This window comes from Aptenodytes patagonicus, chromosome 1 (assembly GCF_965638725.1).
Source record: "Aptenodytes patagonicus chromosome 1, bAptPat1.pri.cur, whole genome shotgun sequence".
Lineage (NCBI taxonomy): Eukaryota > Metazoa > Chordata > Aves > Sphenisciformes > Spheniscidae > Aptenodytes > Aptenodytes patagonicus.
Window position 1 is genome coordinate 13,058,336 of NC_134949.1, and position 23,296 is coordinate 13,081,631.

General features: G+C 39.6%; 1 protein-coding gene across 7 annotated transcripts in view; it reads right to left on the reverse strand.

Moving 5' to 3' along the window:
- PHTF2 (putative homeodomain transcription factor 2) overlaps window positions 1–22,989 on the reverse strand; it is a 71,023-nt gene extending 48,034 nt beyond the window's left edge. For 3 of the 7 annotated variants that reach the window (XM_076363887.1, XM_076363931.1, XM_076363616.1), the window contains exons 1-2: window positions 22,881–22,989; window positions 7,466–7,542 (exon numbers count right to left, since the gene is read on the reverse strand). In XM_076363887.1, the coding sequence (XP_076220002.1) occupies window positions 7,466–7,510 (45 nt within the window). In that variant the 5' untranslated portion in view covers window positions 7,511–7,542; window positions 22,881–22,989. Of the gene's footprint in view, window positions 1–7,465; window positions 7,543–7,623; window positions 8,160–14,688; window positions 14,784–22,125; window positions 22,242–22,875 lie in introns of those variants that run through there. The other 4 variants (XM_076363697.1, XM_076363765.1, XM_076363819.1 and 1 more) reach the window with 4 other exon arrangements.
- Window positions 22,990–23,296: the final 307 nt, after the last annotated feature.

The following is a 23,296-nucleotide window of genomic DNA, read 5'->3' on the forward strand; positions in this document are numbered from 1 at the left end:
AATAGTATTACAAATCCAAAAGATACAAGATACAGAGCTTGGTAAATAAAAACCAAAGTTGCTTCCTTGGACTGTCTACCAAGGAAATAAAGAGTTTAACACCTTGTTAAAATATTTAGTGTTAAAATATTAGCTAATATACTTAATTAACTTTTACACTCCAACATTCTTCAAAAAAAGGTATGATTTTATGTATCAATTTTAATATTAAGATACCGATGTATAAATAATTTCTATATATGTAATATTATTCATTTAAAATACCTTTAAAAATGCTTCATATTTAGTTTAAGTATACAGTTTCAGATATTAGACAAATCATTTCTCATTTTCTCAAAACTCAGAACAGGATTATTAAAAGTTATTTTAAACCCCATTTCATTTCTTACATGAACAGATCCCCATTGCAGCAAAGGCAATAATCTAGTAGCTCAGCAGTATAATCCTCTCTGTTGGAGCAGATTTCTACCATTAGGATGATTTTTTTTCAGGATGTTTTTCATTTTCAATGGTGGTAGGTTTTTTTCAATTTTGTTTATGGTGGATATGTGAACCGGACAAGCTGAGCTAAGAGAAACTTAGCTAAGAAACCACAGATAGAAATCACTATATAATAGTTGTACACTGTCTGCTAATAGCAAAGAGTTTAGTAACTTTTAGTCAAATGGAGAAGGACAATGAAGGGATTAAAGCTGTATATCCTAAGGTGCAGAGCTTTGGATTTATGACTGCTGAATTGTTACCTCTGATTACTAAAAGATTCTGGGATTCCCCTCCCATCTCCCTGTTCGGCCCCCAGAGGGAGAGCTGAAACCAACTGTTTAGAGTAAAATTAAGCAATTCAAAACTTTAAGAGTTAAGAATAAATAACTGTTTGAATTGCTAACTAATGACCTGCTTAAATTCTGGCAATAACTGCAATAGCACTGGACTTACAGCCATTTCACTGAACAGTAATTTTACCAAAGCTTACTTCAAAGATACCATCCCTTTCAGAGTACAGTAATACATAATTAAACATCTATCAACTATGTATTAATAGTTTTTCTGTATCATTCTTTACAGATTAATTCTTGGTAACATCAGTCAGCCCTACTTATTGCCCTGAGTAACTGTTTACAGATTTTAGCATATCTACTAAAAACACGAAACATCTTTTTTCATCGCACAATTAAAAATAAAGGAAAATTATATACATAAGAATAGTTAGAAACAGTTTTCAGGTTAAACTAAATGAGAGTACAGGAATAACCAACACCTACTCTAAGCCATTTCGTAGCGACATGAACTGGACACTAGGGGTAACTTCAGGTACCATTTCTTTGGCTTAAGTGGACTATTGAGCAAAACCTAAAAAGAAGCACAAACTGAATGAGATTCCATCTCTGTCATTAATCCTAATTAAGCACAATCCCTTCTGATAACGTTTACTCATCTTCAAATTTCAAACTAAAGTCATCACAGAATCGCACAGGTTTGAACCTCTGGGAGTCATCTAACCCAACCTCCTGTGCAAAGCAGGTCCAGTTACAGCAGGCTGCTCAAGGACTTATCCAGTAGAGATCCGAACATCTCCAAAGATCAGACATTTCACAGCCTCTCTGGGGTCCTGCCTCAATGCTTAGCAAACCTCACGTTAAACATTTTATCCTTATATCTAATCAGAATTTCCCACATTTCAACTTGTGTTCATTGCCTCTCATGCAATCTCCGTGCACCTCCGAGAAGAGCCTGGCTCCATCCTCTCCACGGCCTCCAAAGCAGCAGTTGTGATAGCAGTGAGCTCTCCCCTTTGCCCCCTCTTCTTAAGACTGAGCAAACCAAGCTCTCTCAGACTCCTTGTACATCACACGCTTCAGCCCCATAACAACCTTGGCGGCCCTCCACTGGGCATGCCAAGGAATGCCAATGCCTTTCTTGTACCGGACAGCCCAAAGCTGGACACAGCACCCTAGATGCTGTCTCACATGAGCTGAACAGAGGGGAATAATCCCTTCCCTTGACCCACTGGCTACACTATTGCTAACACAGCCCAGTTACTCTCCAAGCGTTAAGAATTTAAGACCTCTGCAACACTTTTTTTTTTTTAATTTTTTTTACAATTATGTACTTGCACAAAACAAAGCAGCCTCAAGACGTAACTGGGAAAAGAAAACCACTCTGACAGCCTCATTATTCAGTGTAATTCCCTGAAGACCACTGAAAATCCAGCAATTTTACCAGCATTGTAACTAGGATTTTAAAACAGCACTGCCCTTAAGCCCCTGATCATTTCCACTTCCCATGGCACACTTTCCTTTCTCAGGAAGAGAAAAGAAAATGGTAGGTTAGTTTCACAAGGCATAATGAAACAATTCAAGAATCAGAGAATCCCTCTCAAGACAGAGGGATTTCAGGTCCTTGCTCTCTCCCCGCCACTCATCAACTCCTTACAGATTCACAGTCTTAGGTTTAACTGGATTAGACCCCTGACCAAATTCACCAGAGAAGTGCATGAAAGTCTGTGGGAAGGCAAAGCAGGCATGGAAGCCAACAGCCAGGCAAAATGCAAGCCTGCTTCGTTCAGCCACAGCACCAATTTTTGAGTGATCTTTTGCACGAGATTCAGAAACTTGAGTTTTGTCTCACCGAAACAAGGTGCTGAAGGCAATCCCCACTATTTGGTCAGATGGCAACTTGAGTACCAAATCCCAGCACTACATGGAAGGAAACTCTTCTAAACACACTTTTTTTCCCTCAATGCTTTCACAAATAGCCAGCTCCAACACTTGTCAAGTTTTGGCACTTGAAGGCAGACCTTTTTGAACTGCTGCAGTTTCAGCATCCCAAGTTTTAGGTAATATAGCCATACAGCCCGACCATTTGACAAAAACTGGTTTTGGTGCCAGCGTCACCAATGCATCAAGTGAATTCAGGGCCAAGAATGAAATCCCCATTTCAGGGAATGATATAATTTTCATTTTATTTCCTCCTTTATTAACTTGGCAAGTACAGTCTCGGACTAATGAGCTGTAAAATACTGAATATTACAGATCTTAAAGCAATGCAATTAGAACTCTAGTTTTGCCCTTTAAAGCCATAAGAGAGAAAACATTTCATTTGTTTTATTGTGCCCTTTAACAGCCATGCCCAAGGGACACCCGAAACAGCGGAAAGCTGCTTTGGCAGTTAATTGATATGCAGTCAGATGCAGGATTTGGGTTCAATTCATTCAGTTCCATTCTGCCTTCCCCTACAACCATCCCCAAGAGAAGGAACAACATAATTCTCCCCTGCAATATTATCAACAAATTTGTATAAAGTTCCCCATTTTAGCAGCAAGGCTTCTGTGAGGACTGAAAATCAGAAAGTTGTTAAGGTAGATTTATGTACAGTCTCCAAACTGGAAACCAGACCAAAAATTGCACTTCTATTATCTGTAAAGCTTGAAAGTATTATAAGAAATTAATGCAAAAAGCTTAAGTTACAACCAATTTTATTATTTTTAACATCAGTTACTGTTACTGGGGCAATACTTCAAGTATGCATAAAGTATCAGTATCAGAAAGGTACGCCATCAGATACTGAAATCGTTTAAAATAATTGTGGGGGTGTCAGATTTTTTCAGAGGAAACATTATGATCGTTTTCTCCATAAAATGCATCAATTACAAATCTGAAGCAAGTTCTGTATTCTGGTAAACACACATAATCCTAAGGATATTAACTAACAAAGTGCATCTATGTGAATATTAGCTCGGTAGCTTTCTGGGACCAAAGTAATGAACCATTCCAGAGAGCAATGCAGACACCTCTGCCACACCCTTTTATTGCAAGAACCAGTGCAGCAGAAAGAGTTGAAAACAAGCTAGACAAACCCTGTCTGACACACAAGTATCTCAGCACTGCACTCTCCAGTGCATCCAGGAACACAGCAGAGGTTTAATTTATTTTGCTTTCTACAGAGCCAACCTGTATCTAGCAGGATATATTTGTTCAGATTTCATGCCTTGCAAAAGTATTCGTACCAGCTGGGAAACACTAGCTATCACTGGAAGCAGTAAAGCTGTGTCCATGCAATCTTGTATCTCAGATAACAAGCTGGTATAATATACTATCTGAAATCTTACAATCCAACTTAAAATAACTAAGAAATTATTATTGTATTTTTACAAGACAGTAATCAAGAGCTCCAATGCACTAAAAGCAGAGTAAATCTATTGCAACAACAAAAAACAAGTTTACATAATAAAAGGTCTGACCTTTTAAACGATTAAGCGCATTACTAAATCATCCTCGCGTGAGAGGCTCAATTTCAGACAACAGTATGAGTCATATGAGTAAACTTGGTGTTTGGAAAACTTGCCTAAAGTAGGGCTGGAAGAGCTCAATTGCTTAACTCTTTCCATTAAAGAAATATAAAAATGCCTTACTTTTGAGAAACCAGACCTTTGAAACTCAGTAGAGACACATAAAATAAATACATCAAAAAATACATCCAAAAATGCATTAAAATTGAAAACAAAGAAACATAAGGAACAAGTTATCTGTTCAGTATTTCTTATGCAGCCTCCACCTACACAAATATATTGTTCTTCTTTATGTATGACTATAAATATCAGAAGTTCTTCATGTTCTTTTTTAGGGCATTCATACACCAATTGATTAATCTGAAAATACCTCCCCAAAATAACACTTTATTTTCCTCATTTTATCATATAGGCAAGTCGTATCAATTTGATCAATACTGATTGCAATCCTGGTTCTCTCTTGCCCCAGAAACAATGTTTTACTGCCAGAATGTGCTAAGTTTTGATCCCTCCCCACTTTCAATTTCAGTTACTGCTGTGAGGAACCTTGCTTTTTAGATCTGCTGATTAAGTGGGACAACTTTGACAACTCTGAAATAAATATTTAACGCTGAAAGCAACCACCAGTTCACAGAGTTCAGTATTTTGCCATCATAAGCAATCACATAATAGAAACGTATCAGAAAGGACAAAAAAAGTGTCTGGTACCCACTAACCACTAGCATAGCGCTTCCTGTTCCCCAATTCGAAATCTTTGGTGCAAACAACAAATCCATAGGGAAAAAATTACTGTGCCATGTAAGAGATTTAAATAAATAACTAAATAAAATCAAGGACATGGGTGAAAGAGCTTAGATGCTTCCAGGAAAGGATCACACACTGCACTACAAAGTTAAAAAAAACCCTTGGGGTTATCAGCCTGATCCAGGAGAACCTTCAATAAATGGAACCTAAGAAATAACAATCTAATTAGCACGAACATTTGCACGAGATGCAACATTTCTGCAATGCAGCCATTTGTCACAAGACTCCACTTCCTCATACTGAAAGAAGCAAAGCCTGCTCATTTGGCAGACCCCAGTCCATATGTGGATTGCAATTAAATTTTGTTCACACCGTGGAAAACACTGACATCTGGTTTATGCAAGATCTTATCCCTCCTGAAGATAGCCCAGTCTTTCATGAAGTAACAGGAGTCACCTCATCACAGCTCCTTGCTGTGCAATTTCTGGCTGAGCAGACCTCTGTAAAAGCCTACAGAGACTTGCAGCAGAAATATTGTTGTTGCTATGAATGAAGTAAATGGAAACGTGTGTGAAATCACTAGAAAAAAAGACAGAACAAGGGTTAAAAGAATGACCTGTATCGATAATGAGTAATCCTGTTAGGAGCAGTGTCCTGGGGAAAAGTAAAACTGAGGAATGGGTTGTTTATATCAAGACCAGAAGGCCTGCCCTCTGTAAGATCACAGCACAGTGACTCATCAGCAGAAGATCCTGCCTTCCTAACATCAGGAGGATGGAAAGTTGGAGCATATCACGTATGGCATTCCTTTTCCTGTATGACTGACAGGAACACAGACATGTATTTTTTTAAAAAAAAAAAAAACCAAAACCAAAAAACACCACATCAGATAACAAGCATGAACTTCACTTAATATTTATGGAGACTTCAGACTCTTTCTTGCATCAAAGGACCATTTTTACATAAAGCTGAATACCATAAAAAATCTGTCCAAAGACTAGATCATCATCACCAACGAAAAAACCTCAGAGACGTGATGAGGATCTGATAGCCAGCATGTCTTGCATTGCACAAAAGAGGTCCTGGCCAGACCAAATACGCACACAACTTGGTGCTTTTAAGTATTATCGGTATGACAGTGTGAGTGAATGAAATTTATGAGATAATGAGTGGAAGCAGGTAAAATCAGCATCACTTTCCCCTTCCATAAGATCCTGCACTGAATTTTATTACACTAAATCTTCTACAAGTCATCATCTAAATCTTTAAAAAATGGGATTGGACCTGCAATTAAGAAACGTTTCAAAACCACAGTGTAATTCCACTGATACTTTTACAAAAATACTTTTAGTAAAGCTTGAATAAGAGAAGGGAGAGAGTACACAGTTCAAAAACAAAAAAATCCTCATTAAATTCTGAATTCTTTTCAAATTTTTAATACGTAATTGAATGTTCGGTATAAATTAAGTCAGCAAAATTCATTTTTCTGCTTTTCCAACTGTACTTTAATTCACAGTTGTAAAGATCTCAGCAAAGCATACCAGTATTGTCTTATTTCTAGAAATTAACTGTTGCTTAGCTAGAAGTTAACCAGAATTTCTGTTTTGAAGACTGTTGCCATCATTCTCCTAAGGACAAGATGCATCCTCTCAAAAATGCAGCCCAAGGAAAACAATAACTCACAGAAACTTACTAAATCATGGAGAGTCAAGAAAAAAAAGTAATAATCATCACACCGTATTTATATCTTAGTAAAGAAGCACATCTCAAAATTTAGCACATTTTTCAGCTTCTTAAAAGCAATTTCACTGAATAAGCCAACTGGCATACTAATGTCAAGAGGATATGATGATTTGAAATTGTCAAAATAGTAAGTTAGAAAGAGACATCAACATTTCTATGTGCAAACATTAATCAAAAGATACAGTATCAGGCGATACTGTAACTATGTATCTCAAAATGAGATCTTTTTCCTCTCTCCCCCCAATATTTTTTTTTTCTAATTAACTTCCAAAAAGCCCTAGCCTATGTCTTTTGGGTATGGACTACACAGTTCCTTGTTACTGACAGAAAATACGTTTCAATTCTTACTTTCTATTTAAATGCAAGGATTCATTTATATGCTATAGAAACAACGTTTTCCTGTACATTAATTAACATTCTACTGAGAACGAAAATTTTCTTTCCTTTTTTTCCACAGCACAAGTAGCCAAGGGAGTGAGGAGTCTTCAACATAGACCAAAAGCTATTCCATTTCATTAGATACAGTCACTAAATATTTATTTACTTTTGGAAGAAAAGTTTCAAGCTACTCACTCTCATATAATGCTAACCAATGCACTAGTATTTTATATTTATTATACTTTACACATAAAACACAATAAGCCAACTTTTTTTTTTTAAAGCCACTATAAAAACAAATAGAAAGCTTACCTTCTTCTGGTACCAAACTATAGCATCAGTTACTTTGGACGCCATTTATTCCACTGAATTCACACAGTCATTTTAGGCTGTTAACAGAAAGAGACAGAACTTTACTTCCACCTTTCCTACGAAGGCCAACATAGGAAATGTAGAAACACTCCCGTTACCTGCAAAGCGCTGAACAGCTATATTTACTTTACACCTTGCCTCATTACTATTTTAGTAAGAGTTTGGGTTTTCTCCTCTAAGTGAACACAAAACTACAAATCTGCTGCTACAGGACACCAGAAGCCAAGGTTTTGTCCACCCTTCCCAGTAAAACACAGGTGGCACACAGATGATCTGTTATTGTCTCATGAGAACCTCACGAGAGTTATATTACATGCAGCATTTTTTTTTTCTGATAAATTAAGCAACCAAGCAACCAATAGTTATTACCACAGCACAATATTCTCAAGTCCAGGAATAACTGTGTTATAAAATGCAAGAAAATTCCATACAGACTAGTAGATATTTTTGGAGAAAAAAAAATATCAGTGCTACAACTCCACTAATTATAAAATTAATACACTCATGAAAACAGTAGACTAAAACTAAGTCAAAAGGAGAAAAACAAGGAAGAGTGGTATGTTTGTTTTAATGGTAGCAAATAGCAGTAGTATTAATTAATCTTTGATATCACCATTATTAGTTTCATTGTGGAGAAAAAAAAAAAAACAAACTTTCAGCCTACATAAAACATTCCTACCTTGAAAATTAATTTTAAAAGTTTTCTTTCATGTCATCAGTCAGCCAGAGTTAGTTCAGAAAAAAAAGCAAGAATGAAGGAAATAAACATAAAAAGCCCTCAGATCTAGAATTACTGTCTTTCTACAAAACTGTATTTATTCTCTCGTACTGGACATTCTATAAAATCAAAGGAAAATTTAGGTGAGAATTACAGAATCCTTTCCAGATATTTTATTATAATATGCAAGTTCTTTCAGATATGAATGTATTATCATTAAAACCAAACTCAAATATTTCACAAATAGATTACTTCAGATATTAACAGATCAATAACAGTTAAATTAGTTTAGTACCTACATTTCAAACTGTTAATTAAGGCAGGAAGCAGCCAGTGGAAGAAAAGAAAGAAGGAATTAAAAAAACTGTTAAAATATTTGCCAAAAAATCTGAATACTTGCGTTTAATAATCTTTCATCTCACTGATCCTTTTAAAATTTATGTATGTAAACAAATATGCCATACTCAAGCCCACTTTAAAAAAAAAGTCAACGGGGCACACTATATACCACATGTGACCTTTTAACATAAAACTTAAAAGCTTAAGTTTTCAGCTCCACCTGATATTCAGCATCCTTCCTATGTTTACAAAAAGTTTAAGAATGTTATTTTTATATAACTGCACCAAGTATTTAACAGGCAAGGAAATTCCTATTTTATTCTGTAAAGCTATAAATCCTCACAAATTATGCAAAAGGCTTTGAAAAGGTTAGTATAAGTAATTTCAAAATATTAAACAAGTTTTCCAAACGTACTACCTGAACGATTCCAGGATCAAGCATAATTGGTAGAAAACAATTGGTAAAAAACAAGATCTCTTAAAAAAAAAAAAACTTCACAAACAGTTTCACAGAATCACAGAATGGTTGAGGTTGGCAGGGACCTCTGGAGGTCACCTGGTCCAACCCTCCTGCTCAAGCAGGGCCACCTAGAACAGGTTGCCCAGGACCACGTCCAGATGGCTTTTGAATATCTCCAAAGATGGAGACTCCACCACCGCTCCGGGCAACCTGCGCCAGTGCTCAGTCACCCTCACAGTAAAAAGGTGTTTCCTGATGTTCAGAGGGAACCTCCTGTGTTTCAGGTTTTGCCCGTTGCCTCTGGTCCTGTCACTGGGCACCACTGCAAAGAGCCTGGCTCCGTCCTCTCTGCACCCTCCCTTCAGGTATTTACAGACATTGATGAGATCCCCCTGAGCCTTCTCTTCTCCAGGCTGAACAGTCCCAGCTCTCTCAGCCGTCCCTTACAGGAGGGATGCTCCAGTCCCTTCACCACCTCTGTGGCCCTTCGTTGGACTCTCTCCAATATGTCCGTGACTCTCTTGTACTGGGGAGCCCAGAACTGGACCCAGCACCCCAGGCGTGGCCTCACCAGTGGCGAGGAGGAGGAGTGGTAGTTTAGCCTCCAAATACCAAATTATGCATCAAGCATTCTTCCAAGATCGATCTCTCTCAGAAAAAAACACAGGATTAAGGGGTATATTTCTGATAAAAATATCACATTTATCATAACTTTGTCAATATCAATAGCAATATTGCACCTTATATTTCTTCATTAAAAGGAAACAAGAGTTATTAATCTGTAGGCAGTTTTTATAGTGAAAGATTAAAGGTGATCTTTGTCTTTAAAACAAAGAGAAAGAGAAGACATTTGTTTACAGCATTTGCACAGATAAGAAAGGCAAAGAAAAATACAATGTCCAACAGGTGGGATGGAAACTGACACTGTGCAATAGATTAAAATAAAAGCGTCTTTATGAAATGTCTAAGCATTAGAATAACTCGTGACACTTTATTATACATTGTTCATCGCCAAAAATTTCAGTTTAAAAAAAAAAAACAGACTAGATTACCTGACCATAACAGCTGTTCATACACAAATCACAAATACTCCCTCTACAAAAGCCCTATCAACACTGCCATCTTCCAAGACATTTCTCGGAAAGATGACCCTCCAAAAGACTCAGTTCCGCACTGACACCTGTTTATTCAGTCTTCCCTGACTCGTGTATGGATGTACTTTTTTTTTTTTTTTTTTTTTTTTTTTTTTTTTTTTTTTTTTTTTACACAGTGCATTACTTTAAAGACACTGTATTCAGTAAGTTTGGACATGTATGATATACACTATAGTACAAATCTTCAACAAATAGATTGATTTTGTACCAGCCCCTGAGGATTTCTAAGAAACATAATGCCATACATTTTCATTTTTCACAAAGCTTTTTCAAAAAAGAAAAATCAAATACCCAAAAGGAACTATATTTAAGATTTCTAGCAGTGTAACTCCAATATCCTTTATACAACTTCAGATAAAATTACAATACAATAGAAAGAAATGTCTCTGAGAGAGTTTAGACAGTCATTAACAAATTTCAGAAATATCAGGACACTGACTTTTGGTGCAACTGAGCAAAGGAACACTGCAATTTTTCCACTGTTGATAATATCATCATGTAAGTCACATCAAGTCAGTTAAAGCTGGCAGCCATGACTGTCAACATCTGTAATTGTTTCTGACCTATTTGTTTCTGATAATAGTAGCAGTTTTTCTAAGAGGAACTATCAGTTATTAAGAATTCATTGACACAATAAATATAAAAATATTTCTATCACATAAAGCATGGAGCCCAACAGAGACTTTGATATAACTTGGCACATTGCATAGACTGGTTACCCTTCCTTCTCACCCATACAAAGCTTAAAATAGGATTTGCTTTCTTGTTTGAAAGCCTGTTTAAGTAAACTTAAATTTGAAATCATTTGCTACACTGTACTATAGACTCAAAGCTACATAAAACCCCTAGCCATACATAGCCTCCACACATAATGTGACCCACATCGCAGAGTCACAGCGAAAGCAGTTCCACTGCTCAGGGAGGTGCCGATGTAGGAATGATGCCATACAGATTTTGATCACACTTGCACCCCTCGCCTTCCCCTCCTTTGTGAACTCGTCTTGGAGGATCTTTAACTCCCTCTCATTTCTCTTAAACCAACATCCCCTCTCACATACAATATACCCTGCTTCCTACCACCACAATTACAGGATGAGAAAAATGTTAGAGAAACTCATTATTGGCAGTAAAGAACTAACTGTTGAACCTGCACAGAAACCTTTCCCTCAACAGCTACATTAACTTGATATCTCTCTCTCCACAGTCAATGGTTTTTCAGGAAACCAACGCTAACTGATGAATCCAAGACTTCCAACTGTGTCAAATACAGCTAAAATTGGACACGCCATTTTAAAGGCAGCAACCTTTTTTTGCAGTAGTCCTCCAATTCACTCAAAACCCCTTTGCCTCAAGAAACAATTACATCACAAAACTATAAACCAAGTATAATGAAGTAGTTTTACTATTAATTTATTTCATTTCTATCAACAAACCTGTTGTTTAGATTACGCATGGTTTTCGTATGGGTAATCTAAATAGATGGCTCTGACTCTGCACCTGCCCACAGCTCACCCAACACCTAGACAGGAGACTAAGTATTGCAACAATTTCAGAACTCTGCATATTCATTACAAGTTAATACATTATTCAGCTGACAATTTGTATTGGTATTGATCCTGAAGTCAGACTGTACAAGCTGGGCTCTAAGGCACATCAGTACCAAATGGATAAAGTGAACAAATCAAAACAGCTGATACACATCCACAAGCACAACAGAGCACTGTCTATTCTTCCGCCTTGTTCTCCTCCCATCCTCTCCAGATCTAGCCATTTGTTTCATGTTCTGTGTCAAATACCTGCATCTGGGACAGGGACCAGCTTTTGCACTCAGTTGTACAATGTCCTGTGCAGAGTAACTACAGCAAGATTAACTTAATCTTAACTAGTTAGAAACAAGAGGAACACAAAAAAATATTCCCAACTTCAGAGATTAGACAGAACATCCAAATATAAAAGCTTGATCACAACATCTCTGTGACATTCAACAGAGCCGTTCATTACATTTCCATCAAACTCACAGTTAATGCCACGAATAACAAGCAACATGTTTTGATCAAAACTTCATTACTTCCCTAAAACTAAAAATAGATGACTACCTGGTTTTGGTGATCCCTATTCAAAAGTGGGGTTTCTTAGCTATTTCTTTTCCATTTCAGAGCATGATCATATTCCATTTTAAGTAAGTACACACTACACCTTGCAATCAAATGAGCAGTTTTTCAAAAGCCACAGAAATCTATATTTAGATGTCTTCAGGTAGTTAAATGCTCATTCAAGCAGTGCAGTGCTTATGTGTAAGACAGGATTAGATATTACACTACAGATTTAAATAAATTCGAAGTAAGTATATTTAAAAATTTTACTCATATTCACAGGGTTTTGGTGACCCAAGTCAGACATAAATGCATACATTTCTAAATGACAGTGTACAGAAAATAAAATCTATTCTGAACTCTGACAGAGTTCAGAATAAAACTGTGCTTCTCATAGTGGCAAAGGCAAAGAATGACAATTTTTGGAAGAATATACAAGTCTAAGCAGTGTCAACTAGCAAAAGGACATAATTAAAAATACAACACAAGCAAGGAAGCATAGGCAAATAGTTGCTTTCCTTACCTGTAAACACTGTGAATCACTAAGTATTCCAAGGAACCTGTTTCCTTTATAACAATCCTAACCTGAATGGTCAGGATACCATCCAGCTGTTGAGTCAAGACTTGAATGTCCTTCTCAACTCATCATGATCATGGAATGATGAAGTTGGCATGTTCACTAGACATCATCAGGAGTAAAATTGCAGAGCTGTGGCATTTGTCTCAAATGCTTTTTTAAGAAGCCACTGATTTTTTATTACCTTCAGAAGAACTTCTCTTAGCAGCAAATTAAAGGCAGTTTTTAAAAAGTTACTGCATAAAGCCATGAGAATACTAGAACTTGGTTTCAACTGCTTTCCACAATAGAACTGTTTTACCATTATGTTAGATCCTCCATATTACAGTTCACAATCACAGGCATAATTTCACTAAGATTTCCTGGTATGAAGAGTAAGAAGAGACAATGAATCAGAACAGTAAAGCCTATGGCCTAAACCACTAATTTTGTAGCAACATCTGGATCACACAAACTCACTTAACAGCAAAATATTATACCTGCTGCTGCACATCTAGAAAATAACTTTAATGAGGAAAAAACTCTCACTTTCCAGGTTCAACATCAAAATAGAAGTTAACATTATCATCAAATTGTTGACATTGTTTGATATTTTAGGTTAATTTTAAATGAGACCAATAAACAGCTTAGTCATATTAGGCATCCGCTGTTGACTGAAAAGCTGCTTCTGCCATGACGAAACAAACCAACACGGGTATCAACAATGTGATGCAGATACACCACTAAAACTCAGCAGGAGTCATCCTTCCTACACTCAAACCCATGGGAGTTCTGCCACTGCCACCAAGAACAGGATTAAACCCTTGAAGCAGTGTTTCAAAAGACACATTATTTTCACGTGCGTTAACAAATAAACCATTAAACCCACATTTCCTTTTATAAAAGGAACATCAAATACTAGATAGTGCACTCAGTGTTCTGTTTAAGTACTTTATCTATACATCGCTATTCTCAAAACAGCATTTCAGAATTGCAAATTGTGTACAAGCAAATGAGAAACTTGTCGCTCCCAGGTTCACACCTTCCAGTGGAAGTTTTATCACATTCCTTTCAGCTAGTCTTAAGAAAATCCAAAGCAGCCAAACGGAAGGAAAAAAATAAAATTAAATTAAAAAATCAGACACTGCTAACCTAAGGACCACAGCCAGCAGCCAGCATGAAAAGTACTCTTGCTGCCATGCCAGCCAAGGCCCCCCCAAGTTGTTGCATTGCAATCCAAGGTTATGATAGTTTGTAAATAAAAAGGAATTAACATCCTTGCTTTCCCAAAGGAACAGCATGATAGTTTGTAAATAAAAAGGAATTAACATCGTTGCTTTCCCCAGAGAACACCAGCAACTATGCTAAATTTGGATAACAGCATTCCTAAGACGCTGCTCATGAAAGAGAGTGAATTTTCCAATGTTGTTCTTCACTCTATCTCAAAAAAAAACCCAAAATACCCAAAAAACAATCACCCCCAAACAACTGGTGAAAAAACCATTAAACCTCCCTAGATACCTGTTTGGGGAGTTTTGTTGTTCATTTGAGGAGTTTATCAGGCCAAAAACAGCAATAAAATATGAATCAGACCCTATGCTGGCTGCTGTGTATCAAGCCCTGTTCTTTATGAACACAGACCTACCAAACGTGATATATCATGACACATACAGACATTTGGCAGCATGTCCATACTTGCCTGTGCCTCCAGTAAGGTGTCAGTTACTGAAAAACAGATATTTCCTCAGGCCTCTCTATTTTGCCCATAAGCTGCGGTATCTGACCCCATTTCTGCCACTGCATATTTATTCTTCCTTATAAGCTCACGCCCTTTATCACTTACCATCCCAAGCAGGAAGCTGTCACAGTTGCAGCTGCAGCACAGAGCATGCAGTGAGAATCAGTTTTCAAATTCTGATGGGAAGTAGGCTTGACTCAACCATCTTCACTTCCACAGTAAAAACATCAGTATCTGAAGGACAAACTAGCAAGGAAGTACTACAGAAAATAACTGTCTCCCAAGGAATACTTGTTTTGCCAGTGAATTACACAACTGTCTGAAATAGTAGCAAAATATTAAGTATCAGGATTTCTGAGATTTATTTCAGGATCTGGGAAAAGAACATTGTGTGCAGTTGTTGCAACTGCTGTAGCCATTTCTGGAATCTATGCCCTCAGCCTTAAGGTCTGTGCAAATTTCCTAATTTTGTTACATAACTGGTTTCTGTTCATGGCTCCATTTGAAGTGACATGACACAATTTCATAGTTACCTTACTTGTAAAAACAGGGGGGGAAGGACTGTGTACTGAGAAGTCCAGGATTCCACACCTCTCATAATTTACTCCGGAGCCTGTTGCAGTGTTTATTAATTAGCAAAAAGCTCCTAATATTTAAACATATTCTACTGTTTAATGAAGTGGAAAAAATTCAAGCCCTTAAAAGGGACTATAATGAAGTTCATTTTGCCTCTTCTATAAGAGATGTTAAGTCACAAAATTCCTATTAATCCAAATGCAGTAATTGCTGCCAGCGTGCTAGATCTACAAGCCAAAACACTTCTGAAAATGCTGCATCTTTAAAAAAAAAAATAAACAAAGCACAGTATATGGTGAATCTCAAGTTCTGCTCTTTTTAATTCCTGTTTTTTGTACTGAATACTACACACATACATACATATCCCATTAAACATATTTACAATCTTATAATGAGAAATCCCTGAAATATTGCGTGTATACATCTGTTCTTAGAACTGTAACAACTTTATTAAGGAATAGACTATGTTTTTCATTTATATACACATTCTTCTTAACAAACACTTGGGAAAAAAAAGACGCAAAATAACTATATTTAGTCACCTTGAAACAAAATGCTATGCTCCTTTTCTCCTCCTTGTGATTCTAAACACAACAGTAATTTCCTGCAGCAATAAATCTTGCTCACTGAAAATACTGACTTGGTGTTTAGGAAGACGTGTTTATCTGTCACCAGGCAAGGCACAGCAGAGTTGTGGCTTCTCAATGAGTACAGTCAGGAAGTTGAAAACCACTCCTAAATGACCAAGTTTGCATCATGTTCTACAAATAGTTATCCAGCAAGTTTTTGAAGCAGCCGAGGCACGAAGTGGCTGAGCTGACAGAAAAAGCTGCAGTCTCTTCTAACAGCCACTGTTCTGAAGGAACATAGCAGCAAATGCTGAGCCTGTATTTTTTAAAAAGTCTCTGGAGTGATCCAAGCAAGGAATTGCAGGGTAACAAGCCTTACATGTGTATCTGGCAAGCTCCTCAAAACACTGATTAAAAATAGTCTTTCAGGTATAATGGTGTTCTATCTGATAGGTTCTAATCAGCAGTTTCTGCAAAGGAAGATCATGTCTTAGTCTATCGGTATTTCTGAATGTGTCAAACTAACTGATAAACAAGAGAAAGTGATAAAACATATGTGGACTTTCAAAGAGCCTTTGGAAGGATGTCAAAGACTTCTAAATAGACTTGCTGTTTGTGAAAAGCAAACATTGCCACAGATCAAAAACCAGCCAGAAAACTGAACACATTTTGAGGTCAACATTCTTCATTGCAATAGGCTAATTGGATAATAACAATTAATAGCAGCATCCAGACTGAATAAAACAGCCTATTTATTGCCTGCTCAGGTGCCTAGAAGCTCCTTGGATCGCACACAGCTGGTCTGCTACCTCTTCCACTCAGTGTCAGTCCAAAGCAAAGTGCACACAAATCCTAGGGAGCTCATCTGGGAACCATTCTCCTTCACATAGAAGTGTCCTAATCCCAAAACTAAACTCAGACTCAATCTTCCTAGTCTTCTTTCATTATGTTCCTCTAGCTTCCACATACCTGAACACCCTGTAGTGTCAGAGGTAGACATTCAGGATCTCATTCAGCATACACATGCCCTGGTGGCTAGCTCTTTCTGGAGGTTTGACGTTAAAGCCACTCAGGATGAGTGTGCACCCAGTGCAACTTCCAGCTTTCTAAGTACGCTAACCATTAGACTTTCATGAGAAAGATGAACACAGACACTCATCACGCCACTGCTTCATCAGGCACTGACAGCTAATGTTAGCTTACAAATAAATAGAGGTGCCCCACATTCCTACTCATTCCCAGAGCTCTTAAGAGGGAACTTTCAGCAGAAGAAATCACTCACTGAAGACACGTAAGGTCCACACAGAGCTGATGGAGACAGTCAGGGTGGCCTAGCAAGGCTTCCCAACTGTTTTAACCACTCTAAACCAGTATTACCACAGTCCACCCTCCTCCTCAGTCACCACCTTCCATCCCTCTTTTTACCAGCACTGGAGCCCACTGCACAGGAGACAACTTCAAGGATCTGACTACCATTACTAAAGTAAATGAGCAGTTTTCGCCTGAATTAGCTCCACAGATCTATGGACCACAGAATAAGATGAGCACTAATGCCATTGCCAGTAGTGAGGCAGCTCTGACAGAAGCCAACTTGAACACTCTGGATCTCCACCTGCAAGCCTTCAGAAGTACCATTAACAGTTAATTGGGACTAATTAAGGCTGTTTCCCCCCTCCTCCTCCCCCTATTTAGAGCAGTAGCCTAGAGTTTTTATGAAGTACTGCCTAAGTTAAGTCCTTAAATGGTGTGAACTGAGCCCTGCCCTATTATGCCAAACCTCAAGCTTCTGTAAGTCCAGCACTGCTCACTGTATTTATTTTTTATGCATCAGAGAAGAAAAGAAAACCTGCAGTAGTAACATTTCCAGATGACAATTAATCTTACATTAGCAAAGCTTAAGAAGATGGATCAACTTTAACAATGAATAGGCAACATAAACAGAATTTAGTATCAATAATGCAAATGATATCTAGGGGCAGGGAGTGAACTACGTACACCACACAAAGCTTTAAAATCAGGTATCTCAAATCCAGAAAGGAAACTTGGCAGCTCACGGAGCTCTTCCATTCAATATCCTATAGTCAGAAGAGCACAGAGACACCTGAATAAAAGAGGAATGACATGGAAAACACTGCAGTACAGCTCTGTTGATCAGTTGTGCAATCTGACCTGAAATGCATGTATTTTATTTGAAGAAGAGTATTAAAATACTGGGGAAGGAAGAGGGGTTCCGAGAAAGGCTATGAATTATCAACCACTTGAAAGACTCTCCTGTTGAGACAGGCAAGTATGAACAGAAAAATAAGGAATTATAAATTAAATGAGACTTTAAGAAATATACAGAAAATACGGACAAGAAAACAACAGCTTCCAATAATACAGGGAACTTCATTCATTGACCGAGCTTGATAGCAAAGCCAAACTTTTAACAGAGAAATATTATATTACAACACATAATTAGACTGTTAAAACTCAGTGCCACAGGAAGTCACTGAAGCCAAGATTTTACTCAGATTCAAAAAGAAAGCAGCTATTTAAACACACAATAATAGGAAAAAAATAAACACACAGCTGAGGGAATCTCAAGCTTCATGACCCAGGATGCAAGAAAATGTCCAAAGAGATCACCAGGCTGTATTTGGCCATACAAACTCTCCACCTAACCTGACCCCACAATGGCCAGTAGCAAATACCAAGGAAAGCGTATGAGCACTGTGGCAAGCATAGAACAAACTGTCCCTTAGGACAGCTGAACACGAGGAGTGTTTAGCTGCCAGGCTGGCATCTGCCAACCACCTAACCCCCAAAAGCATCTGGCGCTGGCCAACTTCCAAAATGCAAGGCTTGCATGACTTCATATTTGATGCTATATTGCTTTAAGTTCTTCTCCCACTTTGCAACTGTATTTTGTTTTTTACAAACAAGAACCACAAATATATTTGCAAACAGGAGTTGAATCCAATGCTTAGACTCATTCCAGGAAGCCATCTAATCTCTCTGGAGTATGTCTACCAAGACCACCTCAAATGAACAGAGAATTAAATACTGAACACTACATGTCTCACTTAAAGAGTATTCCCAGAAGTGAATTTGGGAAAAATTCCCTTTACACATTTAAATTAAGAAACAAGAGAATAGCTCTATGAACTCTCTGATATCCTCCCCTCAACTAAAAAAAAAAAAAACAAAAAACAAAACCAAACCACAAACATAAGCTATATTTCCAAATTTCTTGACAACATAATGGGTATCTCTCTATATATGTATACGTTTGCTCTAACTTTGAAGCTGGCTCTGCTTTGAAATGGGGTTGGACCAGATAGATGACTTCCAGCGACCCCTTTCAACCTAAATTATTCTATGATTACACACAGAGCATACCCAAACATTACACAGTAACACATTATAGCCCTCATTACTATTAACTCTTTTTTCTCCTATAGGCAATTTATTAAGCTCTTTGTAATTCTCCTTACAAATTTGAATACAATTTCTTCAAGTAGTTAACCGTTTCCTCTGTACCCAGCAAGAAGGACCTTGCAACAGCACAGTAAACTCAAGGGAGAAAACATGGTATTTAAAGCTTTCAAAGTCTTTTATTTTTCACGCCACTACATATCTTAGCATAAGTAGTGGTCAACTGTCCTTGAACAGTCAGAAGGAGCAGTACCTCTGACAGAGGTATCCCAAAAGAGTTTTGTTTTGTTTCCTTCATAAAACAAAAAAAAATTACAGAAAAAACAGGCCTACCTTGTTCCGTGGGCAGAAGCAATTAACTCTGTCTGTTTTTACCAGTGTACCATGGCTCCCTCTTGTCCTTCTCCACCTCACCCAACACTTTTTTCCTGCCCCCCACCCGTATTACCAACTGCCCCAACTATTTGGCTGGGCCAGTAGCAGTACGCATCACGATGGCTCAGAACTTAACACGTAGACTGGCCAGCAGTTGCTCTCTTTCTGAAGAAAGAAGGGACTCAATTATAACTGCCTTTCTTCGGGTGGGATTATTAATTTGGGTCACTACCTGTCAAAAGTTTTATAAAAATTTGTCACTTTGTAGGTACTTAATGTCTTTCAGTTGCCATTAAATTTGGTTTTGTCATCTGACTGACTAAAGAAGTTACTCAAACAGGAGAAGACGGACAAAGAAAGTAATTGTACAAACTTTGTGTCCTTGTAAGCCTTGCTAAAAATTCACATAAACTGTTCGGTGATGAATCCGTAGAGCATGTGGATGCTTTATTCTATATTCTTTATTCTTTTCATTCTTTATGAAAAGAACTTCCTCTCAGACAAAAAAAAAAAAAAAGTCCTGTGACTGTCATCACTCTCACTCACAGGGGTCCTGAGAAAAGGAAAAAAAATGATGTTTTTATTTCTTTAACAAAATTTCTACTATAAACAAATAGAAGATACGGTATTTAGAAAAAGCCTGGGAAGGCAGTATATGTAACTTTGGAGAACTGGGAAAGAAATAATGTCCACTGCTTTCCAGTGACCCCTGCCAGCTGTGACAGGAACAGCACTGTTCAACTCCAAGAGCCGCTCCACCCTTCGCTGCCTGGTTAACCACCTCAAACGAAGTTGACTGGAAGCCTTTTTAACACACCTATGCCTCCCTTCTAATACAACATCAATACTCTGTTTCCTATTTCAAAGCCCACAGGATTTTGAGTTCTCCCAGAATTCACACCAATATTAGGCAGCTACGGATGCAGCTGGGACCAACTTTTTGAGACAAGCTGAGCTAACTCTGCTTTGGGAGAAATCCAGTACTACCGGAATACTTGAAATGCTCCGTGGAGTTCCCAACAATTACTGACAATTTATTTGTATGTCACATTCCACACAACACAAGAGGAAAAAATTCTACTACAAGCATTGAATTAAACTAACTGGGTTTCCAAATTCTTTTTCAGATGACTCAGGCTCGTGTTTTATCCTTTATGATATTTATAGCCAGAATAAAAACATACATTGGCAGCAAAACATAGCAACAGAAAATTCAACTGCACAAACATTCCACTTCAAATAGGGATCGCGATCTTAAGCACACCAGTTCCAAGTATTGCTCTCAACCTCCACCTTCAGAAATGAAAGTTGTTTGCAAATACTGTAAAGTAGAGCTTGGGGGAGGGGGAGAGGGGGGGGAAGGGAGTCAAAACTGACAGAAGTATGATGTGCGTACATACATCAGTTCATAAACACCTTACAGGAACAAAAATAAGACTTCTGAGAAAAGGATTATCCTTTCCAGGGAGTCACATATAAAGAGGCAAATCAAAGATGATAACCAAAAGCTTCAGAGCTACAGAAATAGCCAAATACATACAGCTATTTATAACTCGGAGATTTATTCACAAAACACTTTTAGCCTCTAACCCCAGGAAAACAAAAACATCTCATGCCAAGCGCTAATGTATATAACAGAAATATATCCTTCTGCCACTTAGCGACCACTCTAAGTGCAGCTAAAGATACTAGGATTCACTTACTAGGATTAACAGGTTATTTCAAGTGATGCACTTCTCCCTGATAAAACAGATACCACCATCTGTTTAACAGCATCAACAGGAAGATATAAGCGGGCAAATTACTGATGACACACTGCATTTAGTCTCATTCCTATCACAGAACTCGTGTGTCAAAATTGTAAAACCAGCTGTATTTTCTGTAGGAATGTTTCATCACAAAGAATTTTGGAACATTAATTAAAGTACTTTCAGCAAGTCAGGTTTTCCAATTAATTACTTTTTCCAGTTAATTATATGACAGATGGATAAGACATTGGCAAATTTGGAACAAAATGCAAGACTCAGCAGCATTACTTTTCAAGTGACCAATAACATGTAAAAGCAGTAAAAGACAAAACACCAAGCACAGAGCTTGAGGATATAGACCAAAACTGTAACCGAATATGATATACACCCAAGTCACAGGTACTCAGGGAGTACGTATGAAAAACAAAAGTAAAAGAAGCAAACACCTGGATAGTTCTACTACTGCGTAATCATTTTCCCCCACTGCTCTCTCCTTTGTTTCTCCTAGAAAAGACAGCAAATAAAACACCAGGGAAATGAGTATGACAAAAGAAATTTTAACTTACGGGAAGCAGCCTAACATTTAGATTCCCAAATTAAAACCCAAGAACAACACATAAGCTATAGACAGGCTGTCATTGGATTAGGGTGGAAAGGGGAAAAAAATGGGATAAGGAATAAGAAAGCAAGCACCGAAAGAAGAGGAAGGTGTGTAAAATACAAGAATACAGAAGGAGGCGAGGTCAGAGATGAAGGTGAAGATGCCGAAATTTAGGACCTCTAAAGGAAAGGAGAAAAAAAGTCCCATCACCTGACACAGGCATTAAAGCAGCTCAAAATGCATTAAAGCAACTTACCAAGGAAAAGGTGTATAATAGCAGAAGTCAGACTTAGCAAGTAGGAATAACACGCACGGAAACGGCCAGCAGCTCGAGCCCCGAACGCGTAACTGAACGTCTACCGCCCACAATAAACTTAGCCATCGGAGGCCAACAAGCCCGGTTACCGAAGGCTCATCAGGACGGCGCGGCCCCCTCCAACGGCTGGAGCAGACCGCACCTGATGCGGTTACACGGCGTGGCGGGAAGGGCCCGCTCGGCAGCCGCCCTCGGACCCCCACCGCCCCGGCGGGAAGGGCCCGGGGGGGACGCCGCGGCGCGGACACCCGCGCTAGCTCCCGCCCGCGGGGGACCTCGGCGCCGCGGAGGCCGCGGGCCTCCCGCCCTTTCCCCGGCCAGGCTTCCCCACGGGGGCGAGAGGAAGGCCCCCGGCGCGGCGGCGGGCCGGCAGCGGACCCGCTCTCGCCGCCCGACCGGGGGCGAGGGGAGCCGCGGCAGTCGGCTCCGCCGCGCCCCGCCGGCGATGCACATGCCGCCCCGCCGCCCCCCGCCCCGTCACCCCTCGCCGAGCGGGCGCCCCCGCCTCGCCCCGGCCGCGGCTCCTCAGCCGAAGCCGCTCCGGCCGCCTCCCCCCGCCCCCGCCGAGCCGGTCGGCCCCTTCCCCAGCCGCGCGGGGAACTCGGCGCCCCGCTTCTCCCCCTCCCGCCGGGGCGGAGATGCCTCCGCGCCGGCCCCCCCTCCACCCCGCTGACCGAGGCGGGTCCCGACCTCACCGGTCGCCCGGTGCCGCGGGGAGGCGGCGGAGCGGGCCAGCGCGCGCCGCAGACAACAGCAGCGAGGGGAGCGCGAGACGGCGAGGAAGCGGCGGGCGCGCGCGAGGCAACAGCTGGGGGGGGAGGGGGGAGGAGGATGAGGTGGCGCGCGCCCGAGCGGCGGCGGCGACGGCAGCAACAGCGCGCCACCCTAAAGGGCGCGCGCCGCCGAGCCGGGGCCGGGGCCGGGCGCAGATCGGTAGCCGAGAGCGCCCCCTCCCTCTGCGGGGGTGGGGCCGAGACGTGACTGGCGGCGGCGCTGTCCAACGAGAGCGGGAGGGAGGTGGGGCTGTGCTTGACGGACAGCTCCCCAGGACAGAGGCGGGGCCGGTGTGACAGATAGCCTCCTGCACGAATTGGCAGCAAAGAGAATGGAG